This window comes from Mustela nivalis, assembly GCF_964662115.1.
Source record: "Mustela nivalis genome assembly, chromosome: 9".
NCBI classification, from domain to species: domain Eukaryota; kingdom Metazoa; phylum Chordata; class Mammalia; order Carnivora; family Mustelidae; genus Mustela; species Mustela nivalis.
Genome location: NC_139028.1, coordinates 110,357,293 through 110,384,797, shown reverse-complemented (window position 1 = coordinate 110,384,797; position 27,505 = coordinate 110,357,293). Strand labels below are relative to the sequence as shown.

The 27,505-nt window shown below is 59.9% G+C and overlaps 1 protein-coding gene across 2 annotated transcripts; it reads left to right on the top strand.

Moving 5' to 3' along the window:
* Window positions 1–350: 350 nt before the first annotated feature.
* Window positions 351–27,296, top strand: SYT7 (synaptotagmin 7). Of its 2 annotated transcripts, XM_082748056.1 has the most exons (10): window positions 351–365; window positions 630–854; window positions 4,340–4,708; window positions 8,628–8,750; window positions 13,514–13,649; window positions 17,820–18,090; window positions 21,239–21,408; window positions 21,891–22,005; window positions 22,453–22,652; window positions 24,990–27,296. In XM_082748056.1, exons 3-10 carry the CDS (start codon window positions 4,431–4,433, stop codon window positions 25,092–25,094), a joined length of 1,398 nt encoding a protein of 465 aa, XP_082604182.1. In that variant the 5' UTR covers window positions 351–365; window positions 630–854; window positions 4,340–4,430; the 3' UTR covers window positions 25,095–27,296. The 2 variants fall into 2 exon arrangements, with proteins under 2 accessions (XP_082604182.1, XP_082604181.1); XM_082748055.1 differs by lacking the exons at window positions 351–365; window positions 630–854; window positions 8,628–8,750 and having other exon boundaries at window positions 4,126–4,708.
* Window positions 27,297–27,505: the final 209 nt, after the last annotated feature.

Here is a 27,505-nt window from a genome sequence, read left to right as displayed (position 1 = left end):
TCTCTGTGCAGTCAGGATGGGGTTGCCCGTTTGGTCCCTCCCTCTCGGTGTGGCTCGCTTTCTCCTCCCTGCTGTGTGCCGCTGCCCAGGCTGCTCGGTGGTGGTGGTCGGTGGTCGCGGTGTGGTCGGTGGTCGCGGTGGCGGTGGTCGGTGATGGCGGTGACGGTGGTGGGGGTGATGAATTCTGACTAACACGGCTTTCTCTTTCTCCCTGCCTTGGGGCCTCCTGGCCTGGACAGCCCGCTCTTCCTCCGTCGTTAACCCTTCGTTGTCCTGTGGGATAGAGTTGGAGGTGGCTGCCCTCCCCCCCACCCCCGCCGCCCCTGCCCCAGGCGGTGGGGAGGGGCCGCCCCTCCATTGTCGTGGTGCGTTGTTCTCCGACCCCAGCCCGCCCGGCCCCCTCTCTCCTCTCTGCAGGCTCTGCTGTTCACCTACTTCGCAGTGCTGATGTGTCTCTCTCTCTCTCTGTCTGTCTCTTGTCCGTCTGTCTCTCTCCTCCTCTCTCACTGTCTCTTTCTTCCTTTTATCTGTCATTGTTTTCCTCCCTCTCCCACCCCCACCCCCGCGTGTGGCCCGCCCTCTCCCCCCCACCGCCACCCCCGGCGCCCCTCTGGCCCGCGCGCCTCCAGTGGCACCCTCCTGTCGGGCGCCAAGGTGGCCGCCGCGGCGGGGCTGGCGGTGGAGCGGGAAGGCCGGCCGGGGGAGAAGCCAGCACCGGTGCCGCCACCCGGAGAGGACGCCTTGAGAAGCGGCGGGGCTGCCCCCAGCGAGCCGGGCAGCGGTGGCAAGGCGGGGAGAGGCCGCTGGCGGACGGTGCAGAGCCACCTGGCCGCAGGGAAGCTCAACTTGTCCAAGTGAGTCATGGCCCTGTGGCCACCGGAGCCGGAGCCGTGAGCTCGGGCCGGCCCTCCCGCCAGCGGGGACAGCGGGACCCCCCCGGCACGCCCGCTGCTGCCCCCAGAGGTGCCGTCCTCGGCCTCTGGCTCATTCCATTCCTTCACAAGACACACATCATCCTTGCCATCGGGCGCAATAGCCATACTGTGTCGCATCCCAGCCTCCGGCTGCTGCCCCGCATCAGTCTCTTTGCTTGCCAGTGACCAAGCCATTCCATTTTCTGCCCCTGAGGTGGCTTCATTTCAATCCTCAGGTCATCCCATCCTCTTTGACTGGCCGCCCCATCCCAGCCGTCAGGTCATCCCTCTGTGGGCCACCCGTGGTCGTTCAGCCATCGGACCATCCCATCCCTGGGGAGCTGGCCCGCTCTCAACCTGTGTTCGATGCCACTCACCAGCCTTTCCCCTTACAGCCAGCAGGTGGCTCTAGACCCAGAGACTGAGCCATTCCATTTCTGACCATCAGGCGCCTCCATCGGCTTGTCCCACTCTTGCTCGCACCATTCCCCCATCTGTCCTGCGGGCCCACCCTGAGCGGCTGGGCTGTCCCCATGGGGCCATCCTCATCTCAGCCATCCCCACTGGCTGTCCCGGTCTTGGGCAGTGAGCTGTCCCACTGTCAGCTGGTGGGTGGTGTGTTCTTGGCGGTTGGGTTGTTGAGCGCCCCAGCTAGCTTCTCTTTTCTGACGAGGGTGGTCTGGATGTCAGACAGAAGAGCCGTTTCCTTTTTAAAAGCTCGCTGAGCTTTCCAGACAAGACCGTCCCTCTCTTGGGCCGTGGACATAGGGCTGGCCCCTGTTCACAGCAGAAAGTATGTTCTCTCCTCCCCCACCATGGGGCTGCCTTATTCTCATCTTGGCTTCTAGAAACTTCCATTTCCCCACAGCTGAGCCTTTCCAGGCTCTAAATCCTTTGAACTATGACCATTCTCACCCATTGGGACGTATGTTCCATTTTCAGCTGTTAGAACTGCCTCACTCCCAGCTAAGGGAGCAGACAGCCTCTCACTTAGAAGACTGGCAGCCCTGACCCTTCTTAGCTGGAGGCTGTCCTCTTGCCTCCATTCAGCACCGCACACACACCCTGCCCCGATTCAGCACCGCACACACACCCCGCCCCGGTTCTCTTCAGAAGGCCTATGATTCCCGCTTTGGGACCACAGAGGGCCACTGTGCCGAGACCTTATTGCTTGTTGGCCTGAAGGCACACAGGCCGATTTCTCCCTTGAGCCTCAGGAAGGTCTCGGAGGGAAGCCCCACACTCCCCGGAGAGCCAGGCCCAGCACCCCACCCTCCCCAGCCTACTCTGGCCACAGACTCCAGGCTGGCTGAAGCCTCCATGCCATCCCCTGGCTCCAGGCCTGGAGGCACCAATTTTAGTTTCCTGTGACTGAGAGGTTGTAAATTGGACTAATTTTGGATGTGATAGGAAACCAAAATGAGGTCAGCAAGGAGGAGGAGGAGGCCGTCCAAGTGTCGTCCTCCCCTGCCTAACCTCCCCCCCCACCCCCCCGACAGAGGGCTGTGGGCCTACCTGGCCTGACCCTGGTGGTAACCCGGGCTGCAGGCCCGAGCTGAGCAAGACTGCTGCCCCCTCCAGGACCCCAGCTCCCAGCCAAAGCCATGTTTTGCCTCTCTCTCTCTCTCTCTCTCTTTCTCTCTCTCTCTCGTTCTCTCTCATTCTCTCTTTTCTATTCTCTGACTTTCTCTCCCTCTTTTGCTCTCCCTCTTTCTCTCTCTTTCTCTCTCTCTAGCCCATAGGGGCAGCCTAACTGTTGTCCTTTGCTTCCCAGGGTAGGCTCGTGGGGAGCAAAGCTGGGGTCTGGTTGCAGTGGTGAAAGCGGTTCCAAGGGCCCTGGAGCCCCTCCCGCAGACAGCCTGGGCGGGGAGGCGGGGAGGGGGGACATGGCTGTCCAGTGGCCCTAGACCAACAGTTGGCAAGCTTTCTTTGTAAAGGGCCAGAAAGAAAATCTTTAGGCTCCACAAGTCACATAGTATCTTTCATGCCGTCTCAAGCCTGTCACAGCCATAGACAGGATGTAAGTTAGTGTGTTCCAGTAAAACTTTATTTACAAAGACAAGTGGTGGACCACATTTGGCCCACAGGCCACAGTTGGTCAACCCCTGCCCTTGACCACTAGATTGGGAGACAGAGGGAGGGGACAGAGGAGGAGGCTAGGACCTCTGAGGTTCTGGCTCTGCCTGTGGGACGTGCTCATGTCTCTGGCCGGGGGAATGAAGCAGGCAGGTTGCCTGGGGAAGCCCGGGGTCTCTGACTCTTCCTACCTCCGTCTCCTGAGACATTTGTAGGTACCCCTGACATGGGGAACGGTTAACTAATACATGTCCCCGGGCCTGCCCTCACTGGGTCCCCATGGCAACCTTGGGACAGAGGCAGCTCAGGGATGATTTTCGCCCGGGCTTTATGAAGACACTCAGATGAAGAAACTGAGGGCTGGGCTCACTCTTCCAAAGTCCCATGGTTCGGAAGCAGCAGAGCTGGAGCTGGAGCCCAGGTTCCTCTGACCTCATCCTGCCTCTGATCAGCCGTGTCCTGCTTCCCGTCTGTCCCTGCCCCCTTACCAGCACTTACCAGCATTTTCCAGGGATGCCGGTGGGCCTGCTAGGAGGGCGCCCTCTTGCGAATGCATAGTCACCCTGTCCTCTATCAGAATTGGGGCAAAGTGACCAGACAGGTGGTTCCTGGGGCTCCTGCCTCATCTGATCCTTTCCCAGGCTCCCTCCTCTGACTGGGAGTCACTCCCAAGAAATCAGGAAGGGACCCTGCACCTCAGAAACAAGGAACCCTGGAAGGAAAGCAAAGGTCTGCAGCCCTGAGGCAGCCAGGGCAACCAGGCAGAGGCCCAAGGACAGAGGGTGTCCGGGGACAGTCCCCAGCCTCTGTGGCCCAAGCATAAGAAAGGCCGGCTTTCCCTGTCTCGTCACACGTTACTAGGCCAGCTCTGCATTGGCCTGGATTTCCTCTTGTCTCCAAAGGCCATCCGTACTTAGATCACAGAGGCAGACTTTCCTGGGGTCCCCCAGCGAGACGGCGGGAGGGAGCGGCGGCTGCTCCCTGCCGTTCCAGCACGCCAGGTCCGGGGCCCTGGGGCCGCCTTCACCACGCAGCCTGCACAGCTCCCACGGTCTGAGAGGCGTTTTTCCGCCAGCCAAGCTAAGGCCAGAGGGTGGGGTGGGCTGGGCAGGGCCAGCCCAGGGGTGGTGGTGGGGGCGGGCTCTGGGCGGGCGCGGGGCTCGGTGGCCTCCCGGGTGAGGTGGTGGCAGCTACGGCGCGGCGGCGACAACCGGGATGGAGGCCCCGCGAGGTCCGGCAGAGCGCGCCCTGCACTGGGGCCTCCTAGGCCTGACCCTCGGCTTCTTTCTCCTCCACTGTGATCCCTTCACCTGCTTCTCCTTTCTCTCCTCTCCTCCACCGGCCCCAAGTTTCGAGGACTCCACCCTGTCCACGGCCACTACCCTTGAGTCTATCCCCAGCTCCACGGGAGAGCCGAAATGCCAGCGACCCCGCACCCTGATGCGGCAGCAGAGCCTGCAGCAGCCGCTGAGCCAGCACCAGCGGGGCCGGCAGCCCAGCCAGCCCACCACCAGCCAGAGCCTGGGCCAGCTGCAGGCCCACGCGGCCTCGGCGCCGGGCTCCAACCCCCGGGCCTATGGCCGGGGCCAGGCTCGGCAGGGCACCTCCGCCGGCTCCAAGTACCGGGCGGCCGGCGGCCGCAGCCGCTCCAACCCGGGCAGCTGGGACCACGTGGTGGGGCAGATTCGAAACCGAGGCTTGGACATGAAATCCTTCCTGTAAGTCCCCCCCTTGAGCGGGCCGGCCCCCACCTCCCAACCCAGCCTCTCTCCCCTCATCTCCTTGGGGAGCGGCTGGCCCTCCGGGGCCCCTCTGCCTCTGAGGCAAGCAGACTCTGCCCACCCCTCCCCAGCCTCCTGCGGCTCGAGGCTTGTGCCTGAAGCCCCCCATGGAAGGATTCTTATCTGAGCCGCCCCTGTGAGGACCCCAACTCCCCCACTTTCATTCCTCCCGGGGCTCGGAGAAGGTCCCCCCCACCCCCCCGCTAAAAGTCATCAGGGACACTGGACAATGCCGGAGAGGCCGCCAGGTCTGCCTCCCCTTCCGGCTAGTCCCAGGCTGCTCCCGGCCTCCCTGCCAGCCTCCTCCCCTCCTCCCAAACCTGGGCCCTGCCTCCAAGCCTCCAGATCACCCCTTCCCTGTAACCCGACTCTGCTCACCTTCCTGCGCCCGCACTTCCTCCCTCCCTCTCGCTTCCCCTGTTCCTGCCATCAGCCCTGTCCTCTGCCTCTCTGACCTTCTGCAGCCACCTGTCCTCCGGCTCCCAGAATGACCCATCCCCTGAGGACAAACCTCAGATGTTCCCCCCAAAGCTTTAGGAAACGTTCTTTCTAAATCAGAAGCTTCTTTCAAGTGCACAGGCCTGAGAAGTAACCACCACCTTGGGTATCTAACTGCAGCCATTCCTCATTCCGCCCAACTCAGTCCCATGCTGCCCCCCCACCCCCGCCCTGACACAGGTAGGAGCCCTGCCCACCGCACTCCCTCTCTCTGGCATCGCTCTAGGCATCTGCACTCACTCTCGGAGCCCAGGCAGACCTGGGCTTTGGTCCCTGATATCACTCGCCTCCTCCGGCCTAACATGACCTTCCTTCCAGGCTCTGGGGATTATTTCCATCGCCCAGGTCTTCCCCGGGAGCACTTTTCATGGAGCAAGAGACCAGCACTAAGCCTGGGAGAGGAGAAAGGGAGGAGGAAGGGGAAGGCCAAGATCAAGGTCCAGCTCATTGGCAAGATGGTGGGGATTCTGAAGGCAAGCAGGTCCCTCCAAGCTTCCTACCTCTCCAGCTGAGTGAGACCCCAGTCCAAGCTTTCAGCGCAGACAGGAGTGCTGCCCCTGGCAGAGGCACCCCAACAGAAGAGGCCTTGTCATGCCAGCTTCCCACACCCGTGCAAATGGCCCGTTGCCCTGGCCTGGCCATCCATGCTGCCCATGCCCTACTTGGCCCATCCAGGCAGCACATCTGCCGGGGCTTTCCCCCACCCAAGGACCCTTGGGAATCCAGCTGGTGCCTGCATGAGACAAGATGCCCAGCAGAGCCTCCTGGCTTCCAGGCCGCGGTTTGTTTGCGGACGGATACGATGGCACTGGTGCAGATTAGGAGAGTCAAGGGAATAGGTTCTTCTGTGGCTTGAACAGAACTGAGAACCGGCAAGCCCCTGCACCCCTCCGCTCCTCCTGCCCTCCGGCTGCTCTTTACCCAGCTGTCACCCTGCTCTCTGTTCTAGCAGCCATCAGAACTGGGGTAGGAGCCATCCCCAGGCCCTGGGAAGAAGGGAGCCGGCTGCAGGAAAGACTCCACGTACCGACTCTTCCCTGCCCGTTGCGCCCTTGCTCAGCTGGGATTTGATGAGTGGCACTGCTGGACCAGCATCCACGGGCCACACTGCCTTGCCCACCGTTGCTTCATGGGCCCCTCGCCTGCTGGTCACCACTAGAGATCACCCAGCTCCCCCCTCCTCCACTTGTCATTCTTCCCAGCAGGGGTCGGCAAATTTTTTTTCTGTAAAGGACCAGATTATAAATATTTTAGGCTTTGTGGGGCACGTGGTCTCAATCACATTTTTTAAAGCAATGCTTTAAACACGCATAAGCCATTCTTAGCTTGCAGGCTGTAGAAAGCCAGGCCACCAGCTGTACTTTGCCCACCTCTGACCCCCGCCTTACAGTTTAGCTGGTGTGCTTCTGAGGCCCTTCTCTTGCCCCAGATGCTGCTGGTTTACGGAGATAGCCAGGGCGGGAGGGCTAGCCAGACCTCCCAGCACCCCACCCCCTCTTGCAGGAAGGATGGTGTTCCTCCTGCTTAATGGCTGTGACCCCCCCCAATACCACCAGCTTCTCCCCAGACTCTCCTCCTGCCCCTCGTTCTCACCCTTGCAACCTGTGTTGCCGGAGAGAATGACAAATTGGGAATTTATGCAGAAGAACCGTTTTGTTTTCAAGACGAGCAAAAGGAGTATCTGGAAAATGCATTAACCAGGGAAAAACATGTTGTTTTCGTTGGGTTCTCCTTCCCCCGGCTCCACCAGCTCCCAAGCAGCCAAATGGAATTTTACCAACTCTGAAACAGTACCGGTGGGCAGAGAACAAAGAAAACGAGGATTTGTCCTGAGGGAAGGGGGAGTTGTTACCCAAAAGTTAGATGCCAGCGGGAGTGTCAACCTGGAGTAATGTGCCCAGGACAAAGATACATGACCTCGTAGGCAGTGCAACCACTTGGCTTCCTCCCCTCCCCGGGGCCCCCACTGCCATCTCCCATTTTCCCCGAGCCCAGCCCCCCCAGGTGCCGCGTGTTACCTGCTTGAGTTCCCTTCTGACAACCTCTCTAGGAAATAACCAAAGCCACCTCTCCCTGAACGGGATAACGGTGGTTGAAGGGCAGATCTCCCAACCCAAGATCCCCCTCTCCAGAATATTTCATCAGGCTTACCATCCTTCCCTTGGCCCTTCCTGAGACACGCTTTCCTCCTCTTCCTTTGGATGAGAGACCCAGAGCTGGATAAGCTCCACAAAATACCCAGAAAATGCCCATGAACTCTGATGATTTTATGGGGCAGCAGGTCACTTTCCGTCCCTGGAAAATGCAGGGTGACTCCGAAGTGGCCACGGAGCTCTCTGAGAATGCCGCCTATGAAAAACGTCACACCTTGACCTCTGGCCCCACGCTGCTACCCACATGCCAGCTCCTGGTCTGCCTGGACTGAGCCTCCCTCAAAGCAGAATGACTCCAGCCTCTTCCAGATCTTCCTCATTGCAGAAACAGGCTCCCTCCAGACCTGGCCAGGTCCCTGCTCTTTCTCTCTCTCCACCTTTGCTTTTTGGTGACTTCTGGACTGTTTCTCCAAGGAAAGGCCCCTGAACTGGACTCAAAAGCCTTGGTGGTTTTTCCCTGGATTTCCAGGAAGGGGGACTCAAAAGAAGGCCCAGGATGGCCAGCACACCACAAACCGAAGGGACTTCCATTCTCCTCTGACGGGCTGTGTGTTCAGGGACCCCTCCTGATGTCAAGGACATCTGGCTGACCATGACCTAGAGATGTCTTTATGAGGGTGCAGCGCCCACTGGATTTCCAGACTTCCTAAGAACCTTCCACCTGGGAGCCCAAACCTGCCCACCCTTCCCAAACCAAGATGGCAATGGAGGCCCTCCCTCTTCTCCCAGGGGCGCAGTGTGTAGCCTCTGGCCTTTGTTCAACTGGAGATGAGTTCTTGAAAGTCCGAGTGCCCCAGGGCATATGCTCCCCGATCCCCTGGCCTCCCCCACTCCACCCCTGCCAGCCTTCCTTAACAGTTTCCTCAGCAGTGTCCTGGGCACATGCCCCTTCATCGGGCTTTTCTGCCCAGCCCCTTCCCCAAGTCTTTCCAGAGCACCTTGCTCCCTGGCCCCGAGGCAGGCAGGGTCTCAGGCCGTGGACACCCCCCCTCATTCCCTTCCTCCCCACGTCCACCCGACTCTGCTCTACAACTGTTGACAGTGCTAAAGTGTGTGGTTTCTCTCCTGCAGGGCCAGTTTCTTACGCTTTTTTCTTCTCTCTCTTTGTCTCTGTCTCTGTCTCTGTCTCTCTCTTTCCCCTCCCTGCCCCAACCCGTGGGGCCTCCTCGTTTCCTCCCGGCCGGTGGGCTGCCCACCTCGGGCAGGGAAGGCAGGATGGTGGTGCTATCCTTGGTCTTAGGGCTTTCGGAACAGGATGACTTTGCCAATATCCCTGACCTGCAAAACCCAGGAACCCAGCAGAACCAGAACGCTCAGGGGGACAAGAGGTACGAGCACAGGCAAGGGCCTGCAGCGGCAGCGGCAGAGATGGAGGCGTGGAGAGGCTGCCGGCCTCCACCAGCCCTGGCCCGGCTGCTGGATGAGGCGGCGGTGCCCTCAGCGATCCTGGAGCGGGAGAACAGCCCCCTCCCCAGCTGGTGCCCTCACACACGCCACACCCGGGTGTCCCTTGGGTCCGAGGCCAGTGTGGCCATCCTGGGACCATTCTGGATCAAGCCTGCTCCCCGGGCATGCTTGCCCTCGCCCGGAGCAAGCCCACCTTTCTGCCCCATCTCCCTGCTTGGCTCCCTCCTCCCTTGCTGCCCCTCATCTTCCATCTCTGCCCCACCCCCGACCTCGAAATCCCAGTTTCTCTGGTGGTTGGTGGGCAGGGGGGATGTAGGGAAGGGGCACCAGCCTCTTCTCCCTCATCCCCACCACCTCAACCTCCCTCTTGCCTGGAGGCCCCGCTGGGGTGAAGGTAGCACCCCATCACCGCAGGGGTACTGCACAGGTGTGGCTGAGCTGCTTGGCTGATTGAAGAAGAACCCCTGGTGGGAGGGTGTGGGGCGTGGGAGAGGCCTGGCGACCAGAAAGAACTGAGAGGCAGCCCTGAACCTGAGGTACCAGAAGGAGGGACTAGGGGGAGGGTCCGAGAGCAGGCCGCGGGTGCCGGCTAGGCTCCCTGTTTACACAGGCCAAGAAGAGGGCTGGGCTGAGCCATAGTCTTGACTATCAGGAACTCAGGGAAGCACCTACTGGTGCCTCCTGTCTCAGGGAGGGCGTGGAGCCCTCGTGGGAAAGGAGACCGGGAAAGGTTGGAGGCTCGGCAGCGCCACGAAGGTGGAGGGAGCCTGCCCTTGGTGTGGCTGCCGCCGGTCTCCTGGCCTTGGGCTGGGCCAGATGCACAGCTGTAGTCGCAGAGGGAGGGCTCCTCACCTCAGTCGGGTCTGCTTCTCGACATGACCAAAAGCCTCCCGCAGAGCATGTGGGCTGATGGCCAGGATGCCGGCCTTCTAGTTCTGGTTGTGGCAGAGACACGCTCTACAGACGTGGGCCGGTCACTGCCCCTCTCTGAGCCTCTGCTTCCTTGTCTGTCGAATGGAGGACTGGAAAGGGTGACCCCTCCCAGCTTGGGCATGCGAAGCTTCTCATAGACCCTCAGGCGGGGGCGCCTGTCAGAGCCTGTGAACTGGGCAGGGATCCTGACACTCCCTGGGCCCCTTAAGGCAGGAGGGGACTGTCCCAGGCCACCACCAGGGGCCTGTGGGTTGTGGAAGGGTAGGTCAAGAGTTAGCGACCTGCCTGCCCCTCCAGCAGCTTCTCGCATTTTCTTCCTATTCCAAGTTCACTGTTGAATGTCTATGGTGGACACAGTCAGAAGTTCCCAGAGAGTGGGAGGGAAAAGCGGGACAGGTTCTTTCACTCAGTGGCACAGATGGTATCACACCCGAGCCCATGTCCTGGGGGGGTGGGAGAAACAGAGCCTACCACCTCCAGCCCACCTGGCACCCCAGGAGTCCTGGACTGGGTCCTGGGGGGGCTAGAGTGCTGCGGGGAAGGGGTCAGGGGCCATGGGGGAGAGGCGGCAGGAGGGGGCTGGAGACCTCTGGAAGCCTGCTGAGAACCCGAGCTCCTTGTCGGGGTGGGGGAAGGTGTGAAGTGTGCAGGAGGCGACGCAGGCTGGAAACGAGATTTCACATCACCCCTGTGTTCATTAGCTGGCTCCATTTCCACGCACAGCCTCTTTTTACCTCTGCCATGTAGGTCTCCCGCCCGTGTTCTAACACGCCCATCCCTTCTGACCATTCCATCAGCTGTCCCTGCCTTCCTGGGAAGGGTGGGTGCGGAGGTGGAGGCCGTGGGCCCTCACCCCCGACCCTGCCTAACTCTCCGGGTGGACACATGCCATTCCCACCCTGTCACACCCACCCCGTCCATCTCAGGGCCTCTGGGGTGTTTCCCAGGCGACTGGGGGCTGAGAAGGTGTCTGGCACTGAGGGCTTCCTTCCCAGAACTCTCCCCGGCCCCAGGCTTGGCAGCACCCCACCAGGCTCCCGGCACCTTAGGGCTCCACCCCTCTAGACTCCTGGCTCTTTGGAACTTGGCCTGGTGGGCTTGGGTCATCTGTCCCTTTCTCTTCAGCTTCTGCCTCCAGACCCAGAGTCTGCCTTTCTGCCCCGAACCCCCCCCCCCACTTTCCCATCCAGCTGACCCCTTGGCTGTCCTTGGGGAGGACTTTCAGCGCCCCAGGTCTGTCAGCAGCAGGTCCCTGGGCGACAGGAGGGCCCCGGGAAGAGGAGCAGCCATTCCAATTCCCAATCAAGGTAGGGGTGCGTCTAGCGAGCAACATGGAGATGGGAAGGTTGGTCACTACCTCCCTCCCAGGATCCTTGGTGGCCCGGAAGTCCTCCATCCAGGATCTCCCAGTCCCTTAGCCTCAGTCCTGCGGGCCCCAGGAACAGGATGCTGTTGGACCCGGGAGGGAGGAAGGAAGGAGGCCAGGACTAGCCCTGGCCCCCGTTCCCCGCTGCCTTCACCCATCCCGCCCTGCGTCCATGCCCATGTCATGCTCCCTGCCATCCCTTCCATCGCTCCTTGGGATCCGAATGGTGTCCACCGTGGCCCCACCCCCACCTGAGTGGGGCGCGGGGCAGGGCGAGGACCTGGCCACCCCCATCGCGCTCCTCGCCCCAAAACCACCATGTCTCCTCTGTCCCGGTGTGTGTCCCCCGCCTCCTCTCTGCCTCTCCTCTCGGCCGCCTCGCTCGTCCCCTTGTGCACCCTGCAGCCTTCTTCACCAGTCTTCAACTAACCTTTCTCGGCCTCTCTCTCTCTCCCCCTCTCCTTCCTCCCATCTGCTCCTCACAGGGATGTCCCTGGGCCAGTGACGGGGCCCCTCCGCCTCTCCCTCTGCCTCTCTGTGCACTTGTCTCTCTGTCTCTCTCTGTCCCGTGACCTCCGGTAGCTTCAGTGGCGCTGACCATCTTCCCAGGCTGCTTTGCAGCTGTGCTGATGCTGTGGTGTGGCCAAAATAACTCCGACTTTCTCATACCTTCAGCAGTCAATCTGGCGCTCTCCTCCTGTCCCACTCTATTTTTAACCTGACTTTACCTCTCCAGCTATTTCAGTGTCCTCTTCCTCCCCGTGCCTGTCTGCGTGCGCACGTGTCCGCGAGTGTGTGTCCCTGTGTGTGCGCGCGTGCGTGCGTGCGTGCATCGCTGTGGCCGCACTTCTGGGAGGGACCCTGGGGTGGCCCCAGGCAGGGCGGGGTGTCTCGTGCTATCTAGGCAGGGCCGGGTTCTCGCAGCAGGTGTGTGTGCGTCTGATTCGCAGGGTGTCTGTCCCTGACACGGCTCCCTGCTCTTGTCCGTTTCAGTCGGTCCCGAGTCGCACGCACACCTCAGCATGCCTGGGTCTCCCTGGATGTTTCCTCTCGGGATCTAAGTGTGCATCGCTGTGTGTGTGTATGTGTGTCATCTCACTGCTGTGGTCGACCTGCCTCGTTGCTGTGCCCTCCTCTCCCTGGTGCCTCCGGGTGTCTGTCGGGCTTGTGTGCACTAGCGTGTGTGTGTGTGCACGTCCGTGTGTGTGCACGCGCATGTGCACACTTTGCTGTTGGGTCCTGGTAACTCCCCTCCAGGGCGTGACAGATTCCGTGCATGTCTGCCTGTCGTGGCTAACTGTGTGCCGGCGGCTGGTCCGTACCAAGGATGTGTGTCTCACCTGCGTGTGTCCCCGAGTCTGAGGCTCTGGGACTCTCAGAGCTGTTCTCTTGCAGCCTGTCCCGAGCCCCACGCTGCCGGACTTCCTGTCTTTTCCTCGCTGCCTGCCCCACCTATCCTCCTCATGAGATGTTCCAGCCTGGTCCCTGGGCAGGCTTATAGTGCCCCCTTCCTGAGCCCCGGCTGGACGGAGCCTGGGCTCACCACCCAGCTGCCGGGCCAGAGAGCCCAGCTTCCCGGGAGCAACATGGAGTCGGGGTGCACACAGGGCCTCGCACGGAATGGTCAGATCCGGGGCTTCTCGGTGGTGCCCCGTCTCTCTCTGACCCTGGGTGAGAGCCATATCCCACGCGCAGTCCTCAGAGCGGGAGACGGGTGGGGACTGGGGAGCAGGGGGCGTAGACTCGTCCCATCCCACAGGTGGCTGTTTCAATCTAAATTAGTTTGAGTCACACTGGCCACTTCAAATGCTTAGTAGCCACATAGGGACAGTGCAGACATAGAACACGGCTGCCATCTTAGAACGTTCTACTGGCCAGAGCTGTGTGGGCAGTAGTCCTGACCTCACCTGGTCATTCTTGGGTCTGAAGGGCATCTGCGTCCTCAAGCAGAACAAACACAGGCGGGGAGTTACCTCTGGGAGATGACTCTCCGGGCGTGTCTGCAGAGGGTAATGATGCAGGGGGTGACCTGGACATGCTGGGGAGCCTCCGCTGCCAGGTTGGAGTGATGAGGGCTGCCAGGGGACGCGCTCAGAGACCACCATGCAGGCAGTGACTGAACGGTGGGGGGCTTCCTGGGGACCAGGCGGAGTGGGAGTACCCACAGGGGCAGTGTACCTGGATCGCGCTTAAGTGAGGGAGATGGGCCCCAGGCACTTCTGAGGGAAGACCAGCCCTCCCTGCGGACCAGAGCATAGCTCCTGCTGGCCTACAGGAGGTGGTGGCTACTTGGGTCTCAGAGGACGTGCCGCTGCCACCCCGGCCAAGGTGCCCAGCCCAGCCCACCCCCGGACCTGCACTCATTTGGAATCCCCCCGCCTCCAGGTTGCCCGCAGGAGGGAAGGCAGTGAACACAGCCCCGGTGCCGGGCCAGACACCCCATGATGAGTCTGACCGCCGGACTGAGCCGCGTTCCTCCGTCTCGGACCTCGTCAACTCCCTCACCAGTGAGATGCTCATGGTGAGAAGGGCAGGGCGCTGGGGCTCCAGGCAGGAGCTGAAGTGGGAGGCTGGGGCCGGGGAGGGGATGCGTGTGACAATTGGTGACAGCGTGGCAGTTGTCCACTCGGGTGCGGGTACTAGCACGGTGACTGAGTGAGCAAGGCTTGGGTTCTTTTTTCAGCTTTTTCCCCAGAACAGGCTCTCTGTGCCTCAGTTTCCTCATTTGTCCAGTGAGAATAAGAATGCCCATGTTCCTCCCGTCTCTTTCTGGGTTGAGTAGGGGTCCAAGAAAACCTACTCATGGGGGGTATTTTTATGATCCGTAGGAGGAAAGGCTTGGGGCAGACTGGGTCCCCTCTTGGAGCAGTGTCCCACTGAAGGGAGGTCTGGGCTGGCGCTCCTGGTGGAGTGGGGCTCATTTTCCCTCTCTCAGGGACCTCCCTTCAGCCCCCGTCGCTGGGGGCCAGCTGGGGCCCAAAGATAAAAGAAGAGTACGACCCCCCAGGTCCTGATTGCTGGGACTGCGCTGAGGGTCTTCCGTGCACACCCCGCTCCACGGGGCTCCCAGCCCTATGCATCTGGCACATTTCCACCAAGGCACCTAGGCCTCACCCCCCAGGTGGCAGCAGTGAGTCATGGCCATGTGCCTCACCTGAGCTGGGGGAAGAACCCTGGTGAGGACCCCATGATGAGGCAGCCGGTAGTTTGCAGGCGGCAGTCAATCAGGGCTTTGTCAGCCCACAAGTCCCAAGGAGGCTTAGGGTCTGAGGTTGGGGAAACTGATGCCTGCAGTGTTCCTACTGGATGTCACTGGAGACAGTAATTTCTGCTCCCTGGACCCAGGGTCCCTCCCCAGTCCCTCCTGTAGAGCGAGGGAAGCCAGTTTGTGGGCTCTCAAGCCCTTGTTGGACATCATTCAGTTCGGAGTTCCTTTGCCCAGGCCCTGGCATGGCAGCTCCCATGCTTCCCTGGGGCCCCAGAGCCCCTGGGCCCTGCCCTTCTGCCAGGTAGGGTTCCAGCCAGCTCCACCCATCCACCCCCCACTGCCCCTTTTTTTGCCCAGAGATTTTCAAATTATAATATGCACATGAATCATTGGGCTAGCTCGTAAAAACGCAGATTCCCATGGGGCACGTGGCTGGTTTCCATTAGAAGAGCCTGCAGCTCCTGATCTCGGGGTCATGAGTTCGAGCCCCATGTTGAGTACAGAGGTGACTTGGACACATGTAACTATTTTCAAAAATGCAGATTCCCAGTCAGCAGGCCTGGAGTGGTCCCTCAGATCTGCATTTCTCTTGGATGCAGACTCAGGCGTCAGATTTTCCCTGTTCCAGAGCTGATTTCCCCTGGGCCTCTACCTGCCACCCCCCGCCATGGGCCCCTGCGTGCCTGGCCCTCCACCGCCCTCTTGTCTCTCTCTCCCACCCACATAGGTGGGCCCAGCCATGCTGTCCTCTGGATGGGCCAGGCCACAGCCCACCCTGCCTCCCTACCCAGCCTCTTAATTGGTTACAGCTTCCTGACAGTTAGGTTCCAAGAAGGAACAGTTCATTCCCAGCCAGCTTGCCTGCCGCTTGCTGCCCCCAGGGAGGAACTGACAGCCTCAGGCAGAGGAAGGAAGTGTAGACCCCAGGGCCCACTCACGGGCTTCAGGGTTCAACCAATGCTCAAAGGGGAGCAAGTAAGATCTAATGGCCCAGCCCCAGGCCAAAGCTGGCACATTGTCATTAATGGTGATGAGGAAGACAAGTAGGCCCCAGAAGTTGGGGGTCAGGAGTCAGTGCCCACAGCTGGCCAGAGGAAGGGACTGAGGGAAAGGGGTCAGACAGGAGGCCAGGCCACACCCCGATCTGAGTCACCCCAGCCCTGACATGCTTTTTGATGCTTGCTTCTACTGGGGGGGGGGGGTGCTCCCGCCGCACCTCCCCTGGGGCCCTGCTAGGGGTGGCCAGTCTGGTTGCCATGGAAACAGCTCTTCAAAGCTGCCCCGGCTGGTTAATTAGGGCTTGGGACTGTGGTTTGGGAAAGCTGGGAACAGGCATAGAGCCAGGCCCAGCTTGGGCCTGTCACCCCCAGACCACCTGGTTTGGGAACCTAAACCACTCAGTTTGGGAACTAAGACCTCAGACAGGGCTGGGGTCCCCCGGGCTCCAGTCACCAGGGACTCCACCCAAACTACAGAAGGAACAGGTGGGGCAAGTGCTCTTTGCTGGCTCTGTCGACTCACGCATGTCCCAGGCTCCCAGTCCCATGGCCAGCTGTGGCAGGGGCTGGGCTAGAGAGGGACCACAGTCCATTAGCACCATCCCAGCAACCACGCAAGATGGATCTTACAGTCCCGCCCTGCAGGTGCGCCATCTAAGATGCACTGGGAATGAGGCTGGTACCAGTAGTGGGCAGGAGCACAGGGGAAACCTTCCCTGCATGGGGAAGCCACATTCTCAGTGGGTCTAGAGGGGAGCCTGATGCTGGAGCTCAGTGTCACAGTGAGGGGAGCCCGAAGGACACACGTGATGGCTGGGCACTGACCTGGCCTCGGGTTTTAACTCCCTGTTCTCTCCCGGGAGACTTGGGGCAAGCTAATCACCTCTCTTCGCTCCCACCCCGACTGGTACATGGTAGTGCCTCCCTCATCCAGATGTGGGAGGGAGTCAGTGAGCGCCAAGCACAGCACACAGGGCGAGGTCAGGCCTGGTCCTTACTGCTCTTAGAGTGATTTTGAATCTTCTCCTCTGGGGCAGGTGAGTTCTCACTGGCTTGGTGGGAGGGGGATGTCTCAAAATTGCCCTGAGACGTGAGACTGCTTTGGTGGAAAGAGTGGGCTTTCAAGTCAGAGAGGGTCCATGATGCTGTGCAATCTTGGCTGTGTGACTTAACCTCTCTGAGCCAGTCTCCTCATCGAGGGAGTGGTGCAAACCGTCTCACCCAGCTGTTGTCAGGATTCAGTAAGAAGGTGATGTAAGTCTTCTGCCATGGTAGGTGTGCACTCTATATATTCTTATTTTCTGTATTACCTACTAGTTCAGAGCCTGGGGCCGCTTCCTAGGAGGAAGGAGGGGGCACAGGGAAGACTCCTGTAGGGGAAGTGGGAGAGAAACTGGGCTAACAGTTTTGTCCCAACTCGGGCTCTCATCCAGTCACCTGGGGAGCTTTCAGAGAGGGATGCCTGGGCCACTAGGACCCCTGGGTCTGGGGTGGGACCCAGGCAGCCCAGAAACTTCCCCAGGTATTCCCATGAGCAGCCACAGCTGAGATTGGGCTGGGAGACACTCCCTCCAATTAACTCCCCCTACTTTTTCGATGTCAGCTTGGGAAGGGGACACCCACACCAGCCTCCCTGTGCGTGTCCCATGCTGGGTGGGCCCAAGAGCCCTGCCCCTGGGAGATGGGGGCTGAACACAGGCGGAGCCCTTCCTCTTGGTGGCCCTGGTGGCCCTCAGCCTCAGTAGAGCAAGCTGAGGGGCTTTCTAAACAACTCCACGGCCCAGGCCTTCTCCAGCCCCATGCAATCAGGCTCTCTGGGGACTGGGCCTGGGAACCTGCATTTTTAGCATTCCCCACGTGAATTTATGCCTTACGCAAATTAGACGTTGCTGCTGAAAAGTCATTTTGTAAATCACATCATCCTCAGAACCGCAGAGAGTCACTTTCCAAAGAAATATCCTGGTAAACTCTTGAGATGCGAACAATCTCCCTCATCTGTTCAGCAGCCCTGGCTTTTGTGCTGGTGCATTTCACAGTGGGCCCCGCTGGGCTGTGGAAGGCGGGAGAGTGGGAGGGGGAGCTCGGGGACCTGGCTGGGTGGCGGGGACATCAGTGCAGCTCTGACCGGGGAGGCAAAAGCAGCATGGCGGAGGGGAGTTTGGGGCAGGGGCCGTGGGCAGACCCAGGGCTTCCAGGGCAGACTGGGGAGTAGGGTGCACACTGCTCTGGGGTTTGGGGGCCAGGGGCTGTCCCAACTCTGCCCCTCCCAGGTGATGGGGCCATCCTCGCCCAGATGTGAATGTGAATGAGACCGACCACCACCTGTCCCACATGGTGACCAGAGGGAGAGCAAGCGCTTCCCCTCGGAGGCTTGGCTTCAGGCCCAGGGAGGCTTCCTAACTGTGCTGGGCTGTGGTGGGGAGCCCCGGGGAAGGGCGGGGAGCAGAACCCTCGCCAACCCTGCCGGCCTCTCCCCCGCCCCCAGCTCTCCCCAGGCTCCGAAGAGGACGAGGCCCACGAGGGCTGCAGCCGGGAGAACCTGGGCCGGATCCAGTTCAGTGTCGGCTACAACTTCCAGGAGTCCACGCTCACCGTGAAGATCATGAAGGCCCAGGAGCTGCCAGCCAAGGACTTCAGCGGCACCAGCGACCCCTTCGTCAAGATCTACCTGCTGCCAGACAAGAAGCACAAGCTGGAGACCAAGGTGAAGCGGAAGAACCTGAACCCCCACTGGAATGAGACTTTCCTCTTCGAAGGTGAGCCTGGGGCTGCCTCCGCCCCCAGCCAGAGCCCCGCCTTCCCCTCCCGCCCCCACCCTGGGGCGCCTGTACTTAGCTGTACTTAGCGGTGCGCAGGCGCGTGCACGCATACAGGTAGACACGCGCGTGCCCTGGCTCTCACGGGCACAGGCATCCGTCTCCGCCCAGGTAAACCCCAGGCGCTTCGCGGTACCCCCGGTACCTGGGGTCGCAGCGCAGACGCGCGGGACTCCTCCTGAGGAGGGCGGGCAGGCGGGGAGGCGCGCCCAGGACCCAGAGGGGGAGCCCCGGGAGTCCAGGCTACGGCCCAGGCTGTGTGTTCGAAACCCAGCTCCTCCCCTCTTTGGCTGTGTGACCAAGACAAGTTCCTGTACTTCTCTGGGCGGTGGTTTCTTCATCTGTAAAAGGACAGTAATAGCACGGAGGAACAAATCAGTGACTTGTGAAAGCCCTTATGCTACCCAGAAGACCCTTCACACCAGTTTGTTGGCTCCGTCCGTTCCCCCTTCTCTGAGCCTTTTCTCCCACCCCTCCCCCACATCCAGATGCGCGGTGACAGCAGCTCTGAACCATGCCCCTGGTTCCTAGAAGCCGCTGAGGCAGATGCCCTTCCTCTCCCCTGCACACCCCCTCAAGGCCATCTTTATCTCTCACCTCTGAGGCGCCCAGGTAACCAGGAAGCTGGGCTGGGTTCAGGCAGCCATTTCTGTCCCCGGCCTTTTTGATGCGTGGAGAAGCCATTATGCTTTCCCGACATGTTCAGCCAGTGAAAATAAATCCCTGTGACTCCAACCACCATCTGCCTCAGGGTTCCAGAATTTTCAGTGTGCACCCCAGGGAATCTTCCCCACCTGGTGTCCCAGCCTTTTGACACCCCACCCCTTCTGCAAAGGGACAGCCGGCTCACCTCAGATGAATCGTCCAGGGCGAGCTAGTGGGTGCTTGTGGGGTGGAAGGACCCTTCTTCCTGGCTCAGCGGGGAGACCTGTTTAGAGATGGACAATCAGGGAGAGGTTCAGCTGTCTGGAGGGGTGTGAGGCCAGCTGGTGGGGCGACATTTATGGGCAGAGCTTCAATCCCCTGATCTCTTCTGCAGACATTTATCCGGCACCAGCGATGGGCTGGGCACTGAGTACTGGGGGTACAGAATAGACCAAGGCACCATTTGTCCCTCAAGGCATTTCTGAGCTAATGGAGGACATGGGTGTGTAGACAATCAAGCCATACTCTGCATGGCAGATGTTGTGGGAACCCACTGTCCTCTCCACTTGATGGTGCTGGAAGACATTTCCCACGATAAGGGCCATTCAGGATGGGTTCTCACGGATGAATAGGTGTTTGCCAAATAAGAGACTGACTCCCTCCTTCTGCTGTTGAAAAGAATGGACTCCAGTGTGGCGACCTCTTGGAGCCTCCAATATTTCCAGAACCGTTCACCTGGACCAATGCCAGAGGTCACTGGACAGGTCCCTGGGGGACTCCAAGATGAGCGAAACAAGACCTAGACCCCTTCGGTGGGAGGAAGGCCTGAAGGAATTCAGGGGGTGCAGGTTTGGGGAACACAGGATTTCCTCTTCTAGCACACCTGCTCCTGTGAGAGGCAGTTCTGCTTCTAGCATCTGGCTGAAAGTGCTAGAACGCTCCAGAGCTCTTCCTCTCCCCCCATCTTCTCTGCCAGCCAGGCTAAAGCATTGGGGGTCCTGTTTCCTTCCCGCTCACACCGTGGTTCAGGATCTCACCACCTCAGGCCTCCAGGCTGACCTGCACCTTCTTTGTGCTTCGTGCCTCCCAGGCCAGCCCCTCCTCTGACCAAGCCTCCCCAGGTCCAGTGACTCTGGCTTCAGCCCTTCCTCAGACTCCCTCCCCTGGCACTCCCTGCAGCTTCCTCACCTACTCCCCGAAGCACATTCCTGCTGCTCCATCAGGCCATTTGCTGCCATTTATTCATCCTTACAAGTATTGATTCGCTTAAACAAATATTTATCGAATGCCTACTATGTGCCTGAAACCGTGTTGGATGCTGGGATCTGGTGGTTGAGGACAGAGATGCCTTCCTGGAAGTCCTACCCTGGTGGGAGTCAGGCCCAAGGAAACAGAGGAGTCTCTGTGAACAGCCCGTGGTGGCAGGATGTGAACAGAAAGTGCTAGAATCTAGAACAGGGGACCTGACGCCATCTGGGATGTCAGGGAGGAATGCTGAGACCATTTTGGCCAGGCCAGGTGGTAGAAGTGCCTCCAGACAGGGGACACCGGGTGCTGGAACTCGGGGAAGGAAGCTGGTGTGGCCGAGCCCATCACTGAGTGGAGAGCGCTCGCAGGAGGAGCCGGGAAAGGACAGCGGGCCAGGTTGTGCAGAAGGACTGGAAGCCAAGGCAGGACGTGCAGCTTTTACTCTAAATGCACTGGGAGCCCCTGAAAAGCTTTAAGCAGGAGGGTGTCACGATGGGATTTCTATTTTTAAGGGATCACTCTGCTGTGTTGACAATAGGTAGGAGAAAGCACACAGGCAGGGAGGGTGGTTTGGAAACTGGTGACTGTCTAGAACGTGCCAGCAGCTTGGATGAGGGAGGTGGCCGTGGAGAAGGGGATAGCTTCGGGATCTGTTGAGGAACAGCGAAGGACTGGCTGATCTCTGGAGGGGGAAGCATGGCTTCTGAGGATATGCATCGCTCTTGTTTCTGTGTCTTTGCCCCTCCCATCTGCCTGAGGCCTCCTGGGGCTGGCTTTCTGGCCCAGGCTCTTTCAGAGATGATCGGCAGGGGCAGGGCTGCCCAGGGAGAGAGGGGCCCCTGCCCAGCCTCCGAGACAGACACATGACCCAGGAGTGCCTAAATGGTCCCACCTGCTCTTTAGCTGGGAGACTGCCGGCAGGTGATACAAGCCCTCTGAGCCTCCGTCTCCGCATCTGTAAAACATATCAGATGCCATCCACCTTGGAGAGCTGTCGTGAGGGACAAGTGTGGCCATGACAGTTCTTGCTAATGCTTCAGGAAGTTCGGAATTCGTCTGTTGCCTCCCATACCTCAGTGGGGTGGCAGGGGGCGGGCTTCCTCACAGGGACTTGGTGCCCTGGGGGGTCGCCATGCCCAGGCCCCATGTGGCCCCTCCGTCCTGCGCTTCACCCAAGCCGCCGTCTGTTCACCAGGTTTCCCGTACGAGAAGGTGGTGCAGAGGATCCTCTACCTCCAGGTCCTGGACTATGACCGGTTCAGCCGCAATGACCCCATTGGGGAGGTGTCCATCCCTCTCAACAAGGTGGACCTGACCCAGATGCAGACCTTCTGGAAGGATCTGAAGCCATGCAGCGATGGGAGTGTAAGGCCGCACTTATGGCTCCCTGGCTCAGGGGGTGGGCAGGTCAGGGCCAGCAGAACTGGTCCTAGTCCCCCTGCAGCCTTGGGAATGTCAGGAGGGTGGTGGGGAACGGGCACCCAGGGGAGCAGAGTTCCCACGCCTGGTCTCAGCACCCGTGTTTGGCCCTGGGGCGGGGTGGGCGGGAGCTGCTGAGCTGTGGTAAAGGACCTGGTGCCTGTGTAGGGAGGAGGGGCCCCATGGGGGACGGTGTACGGAACTGCCAGGTGAGGGGACACCAGGTGTGACAGAGGTGAAAGGTGGGGATGGGTGAGCACCTGGGCAGGGAGGGCCCTGGGGCAGTGGGGCCAGCTGGAGAGTTCTCTAACCCTCCCCTCCCCCCAGTCCCCACACTGCTCCTGTTCTCCCTCCCAGGGGAGCGGAGGCACGTGGAGGGGGACACCCCTCCCCACAGCCCAGGCTCACCCCCAACCTTTCCCTCCCAGGGGAGCCGAGGGGAGCTGCTCTTGTCTCTCTGCTACAACCCCTCTGCCAACTCTATCATCGTGAACATCATCAAAGCCCGGAACCTCAAAGCCATGGACATCGGGGGCACCTCAGGTGCTGGGGCTTCTCGGCAAGAGTGCGGGAGGGACCGGGGAGGTTCTGGGAACATGACGGTCATGCCGGATGTGGAGAGCAGGGGCTGAGCTGTGCACTACCCCTGACCCTCTCCCCCAACCTTTCGTCTCAACTCCGCTACCTTAGAGCCCTGGGTGGCCCCCTTTGGAGCACCCTCAGGGTCTGTATCGCTTGGACTCCATCCTGACCAGAATCAGCCTCTGTGAGGCTCAGTTTCCTCGTTTGTTTTCACAATAGGGCACTGAGTGATGGCCAAGGTCCCTTCCAATTCATCCATCCACTGGTCCCCCAGTTCCCTCTCATTGTTGCTTGGGGCTCTCCTCACCCTCTGGGGAAAGCACAGCCCCTCCTGCCCCAGCTGCCATTCCTGGAAAGGGCAGGGAGTCCTGGGGAGCTCCAACACTGACCCTTCTGCCCATTCCCCAGACCCCTATGTGAAGGTGTGGCTGATGTACAAAGACAAGCGGGTGGAGAAGAAGAAGACAGTGACTATGAAGAGGAACCTGAACCCCATCTTCAACGAGTCTTTTGCCTTTGATATCCCCACGGAGAAGCTGAGGGAGACGACCATCATCATCACTGTCATGGACAAGGACAAGCTTAGCCGCAACGATGTTATTGGCAAGGTAGGGGCCTGGTGGGTGGGGCGGACACACCTGACTTCCAAGAAGCAGCAGGGGCAGTGGGTGAGCTCGGAGCTGGGCCAGTCCCTTCCCCTCTTTGTGCTTCCATCTCATCTATAAATGAGAGGATGGGACAAAATCTTCCCTGGGTGTCCTACTGTGAGTTGGTCCAGACCACTAGAAGGGCAGAGAAAGGAGGAAGTGGGAGAAAGACATGGCTCGGGTCCCCAAAAGGGAGTTTACTAGACAGGCCCCTCCGGCTGGGTGAGGACCTCAGAGCAGTGTCACCCAGGTCCCATCTGCAGAGGGTGAGCTTGGTGGAACAGTGTAAGAAGCCGCAGTCAGACCCCAAAGACCTGGCTTTTGTTCCCACCCGATGTGTTGCTAAATAGCTGTGTGACCTTGGGCAAGCCACTTGTCTCTCTGACCTCCAGTGTCCTCATTTATAAAACGGAGCCAATAGTACCGACCCTATAGCGCTTCACAGAGTAGCATGAGGATTACCCGAGATCTGTGGATGTTCTCCTTGTAGAAAGGGACTTCTCCTCATGATAGACTTACCAAAAAAAATCCATACCTGGCCTTGAGTTTTTCCAGGATGATTCTGTGACATAATCCCTTCAGTTTTTCTACCTTGAAATGTCTATCCCTGTGTTCGTTTATGGTTTAGTGTGGAGAGTTTGGGCTTGGGAATCAGATCGCTGGGCCCCAGCCCCACTCTTGACAGCCATGACCTATCTGAGCCCCATTTCATTTCCACAATGAATGTAAGACAGTCCTAACCTCCCAGCATGCGGAAATGAGATAAGACAACATGGGCGAAATGCTTAGCACGCTGCTTCGAGTGTGTGTGTTAGCTGCCATTGTAAGAAAAGTCATTCGTGAAGCATTCCTGCTAAGGGCATGTCTGTCCATCCAGAGCTTTGACCAGGAGCAGTACAGGAAGCCAGGGAGGAGGGCAGGTGGAGGGGAAGGGCCGATGCCGGGAGCACGGGAGGAAAAAATGTGTGTTCCCTGAGGCGCAGCCCCGTATGGGGTAAATGACAAGTGACCTGGGCCCCCATGGGGAAGAGAGCCACGATGGAGGCAACTCTCAGATGGGGATGGAGAACTTAGCTACCTAAGGGAAGCCCCTGACCTTCAAGTAAGGTCCCAGGGACCTGAGTGCCCAACCTGTAGTCACAAGTGGCACCATTCCTCAGGGCGGCAACCCCCGTAGCCTAGCAGGACCCTGTGTTCCCATCAGCCTGCGGCCTACTAAGGCCCCTCCTTGACCAGCTCGGGCCAAGTAACCATTATCTACTTCAGAGCTCTTTGGAAGCTTAGCCTTTTGCATTTGGGTGTTCTCGTGATACCGATCAGAGCCCCTTCTGAAACCGCCCCACCTTCTGCTGCCTGAGCCAAGGTGGAGGATGGGTTCTCACTCCGGCCGCGGGGTCACTTGGCGAGCCCGGGCTTCTAACCAGCCTCCAGGGACAAGGCTGGGGTCGGCTGGGGGAACCATGCCCACGGCTCCACAAGGCTGCAGAACCCCCAAAACAAAAGCCAGCAGGATCGGGCGGGTAGGACAGAGGCTGAACGGGCTAGATGCAAATTCCACTGTACCACTTACACGACTTCCGGGTGAGTCTCTTTGCTCTCCGCACCTTCGTTTCTCCATCTGTACAATGGAGATAATATACCTGCCTCGTGGGTAAGGATGCAGGGACCTGTGTTTATAAACTCCTGACCTCAGTGCCTGGAGGGCAGGAAGTGGCGAGAAGGGGAGCGATCAAAAGTGAGAAGAGCTGGGGCGCCTGGATGGTTCAGTGGGTTAAGCCGCTGCCTTCGGCTCGGGTCATGATCTCAGGGTCCTGGGATCGAGTCCCACATCGGGCTCTCTGCTCAGCAGGGAGCCTGCTTCCTCCTCTCTCTCTCTCTCTCTCTCTCTCTCTCTCTGCCTGCCTCTCTGCCTGCTTGTGATCTCTCTCTATCAAGTAAATAAATAAAATCTTTAAAAAAAAAAAAATGAGAAGAGCTAGACAGTGGCCAACAGGGCAGGGAGGGCTGGGCCTAGCTGCCTCCACCCCCACTGCAAAACAGGTCAGGAGTCTAACTGGGAAGGGCCAGGCAGGCCCAAGCTCCCAGAGGGAGGCACAGCAAGGAAAATGGGTCAGGCTGGCGGGGAGGAGGGAGAAGGAGGGAGCCTCTGAGGGTAGGCCATCGCTGTAGGCAGAGCCCCCTAGGTCCCCGTGATCATGACCTCAGGGTACCATTGAGGAGATGGAGATCACCCACTGCAGGAGCAGAGGGCAGTGCTTCTCAGTGTCACTGATACTGTGCTCTTCCCTTTCTCCCCAGATCTACTTGTCCTGGAAGAGCGGGCCCGGGGAGGTGAAGCACTGGAAGGACATGATCGCCCGTCCACGGCAGCCGGTGGCCCAGTGGCACCAGCTGAAGGCCTAAGTGTGGCCACAGGAGGCCCAGGGGGCCAAGGGCCCGGGTCCCCATCATGCCCTCACCACTTTATGCACAATGCCCGGCCTGGCCCCCGCCCTAGGTGAGGGGAGGACCCTGAGGGCTTGGCCAGGGAGGGGTCCCAGGAGTCCGTTGGGCCCCGTTTCTAGGAAGTACCAGCCTCATCCTCCACCGGTCCAGCTCTGGGGGAGGGGCTTTGGGAGCCATTTTCCTGCTTTGCCCCTTTCCTTCCTGACTTGCTGATACTAAAGAAGTGGGGGAGAGCGTGAAGGCCAGACAGGCAGATGGGCAGACCCCTCCAGAGACCCGCCAGGTGGGCACAGTCCCCCGTTTTCTTTAAGGCAGTACCTGGAGTGGAGAAGAGGTGCCCTCTCCGCAGCTCCCGATATGGGCCCCGGGGAAGGAAGGCCGAGGCGTTTGGCCTGGCCTGGCCAGGAGAGGCCCATCCCAGGGCAGTTTCAGGTGCCGGCTGGGCCCTGAATGCCGAGGATAGTATATAGCCCGCTCCGGGGTCCTGGAGCCGAAGCCTGTGTACTTGGCGTTGCGTCCACTTTGTGTGTGTGCGTGTCGGGGGGTGGCACTCTTACCCTGTCCCCCTGGGGGCCACCCGTGCAGAGAGGGCAGGCTTTCATAAAGTGGGGGCAGGAGGCCAAGAGAGGTCAATGCACAGAGCCAGGGGTGGGTAAGGAGAGGCAGGTGAGGGGTGAGGGGTGAGAGGTGGGGTGGTGGCAAAGGAGCAGACTCTGGAGCGGGACTGAGAACTTGGCTGCCTCCATCTCCTGCCCGTCCCGGCTCAGAGCTCTCCCGGAGCTCCTTGCTGAGCGATTTCATCACTTGAACATCATTTCACACCTTTTAGGCCCCTACTGCGAGTACCACATTCCACCAGGACTCCCCTCCCTTCCTTCTCAAGGGTCCCACGGCCCCACCAGCCCTCTTCCCCGACACCCTCCCCCAGACACCCTCAGCCGCCCCAAATCTCAGATCCCAGCCAAGCTGGCCGTGTTGTCCATGCTTCACCAGGTTCCTTCCCTGTCTGGGCAGACCTCTGCAGCCCTCCATCTCCCGAACTCGCAGACCTTCCCTTCCATTCCGGTCGGAGTCTGTGGTCCAGCCTTCTTTCCCCATCGCTCCCAGTCCCTCCGAGCCGCTCCTTCCGCCCTCTCAGTTCAGGCAGAAGAAGTAGGGAAAATCCAGACTCCGCAAGTTCTGAGGTTGCCTCACCCAAAGAAGCAGGGATTTCTCTGCCTCAGCCGTTGCAGAGACTAGAACTGGCCTCCCCTTGGAGACAGCAGATGCCGGGATGATCTCTGCTTAACCCTGCTCAGCCGCAGGAGGGTCCTGGTATTGATAAAAGACAGCTGGGGACAGTCAAATCCGGGAGGGTCTGCCTGCCTGGGCCCGACGTTGCCGGCACAGGCCGCCAGGTGGCGCCCGGACACCACGTCTGAGGTGGCAGCCCGGGACCACAGTTCTACCCCGAGATGGGCCTGACCCCAAGGGGAGACTCTGGATAAGGTCCCCACTTACAGAGCACGGCAAAAGCATGGGAATTTGAGAGCCATTTTCCTTCAGTAGGCTGCCCCTTGAGCTGCCCGTATCAAAATGTATTACACTGAATCTCACACCCGTGTCCTCATCCCCTCCTCCTAGGGTCTGGAGGAGCGTCATACAGTGTCAGTGAATCATTTTGTAGATTGAGGAGTGCTCTTGTAAAGCAAATAGTCACCCATATTTCTTGTAAATCCCAATTTTTCTGTATTGTAGCTTTGCTTAAAATGGGGCCCTGCCCCAACTGCAGGGTCTTTATCGGGCGGCCTGGGGACCAGCCCCCCGCGGGACAGGAGGGCAGCAACTCCGAAGGCTGTGTGGACGTGATCGGAGGGTTTTGTGGGAAGCCTTGCAAGGCGAGGGATCTGTCCTCCATGGCTCCCTGAGATCCTGTGCCCCAACACTACGGGGTGCCAGCCCCGCCCCTGTTTCCCCTGGCCCGCTGCAGAGCCTGGGGGCGGGGGGGGGGGGGTGGGGGGGGGATTGAACCAACCTGCAGTGAGTGGGCGGAGCAACCGCATCTTTTTTTTTCCTCGAGCCCCGCCCACAGAGCTCTTGGCGAATCCCATGCAGAGAGCATCTTCGGGCAGAGTCTGTTCCCAGTCTGACCCACCCAGGCATACTGGTGAACCCTGCCTGGGTTTCGGGGAGGGGCGGCAAGTGGTGGGCCAAGGTCCTGTGGGGCTGGCAAAGAAGGAGGCGGGTGGTATGCGGTGAGGGCGCGGTTGGGCTAGGGCTAGAAGAGAACAGGGTATGGGGAACTTGAGGATGGGGGAAGGGCACGGAAGCCCTGCCACCGCCCCAGGACCTTGGGCAGATCACCCACACTCCCGGGGCCTCAGTTTCCC

What these genes read in the sequence shown, in the direction of transcription:
- SYT7 (XM_082748055.1), top strand. Translation starts at nt 4,206, where the DNA reads ATGGAGGCCCCGCGAGGTCCGGCAGAGCGCGCCCTGCACTGGGGCCTC. An exon ending in TTGGACATGAAATCCTTCCT is followed by an intron (nt 4,709 to 13,513) that starts GTAAGTCCCCCC and finishes CCCCGCCTCCAG; the next exon opens with GTTGCCCGCAGGAGGGAAGG. An exon ending in TCACCAGTGAGATGCTCATG is followed by an intron (nt 13,650 to 17,819) that starts GTGAGAAGGGCA and finishes CCCCGCCCCCAG; the next exon opens with CTCTCCCCAGGCTCCGAAGA.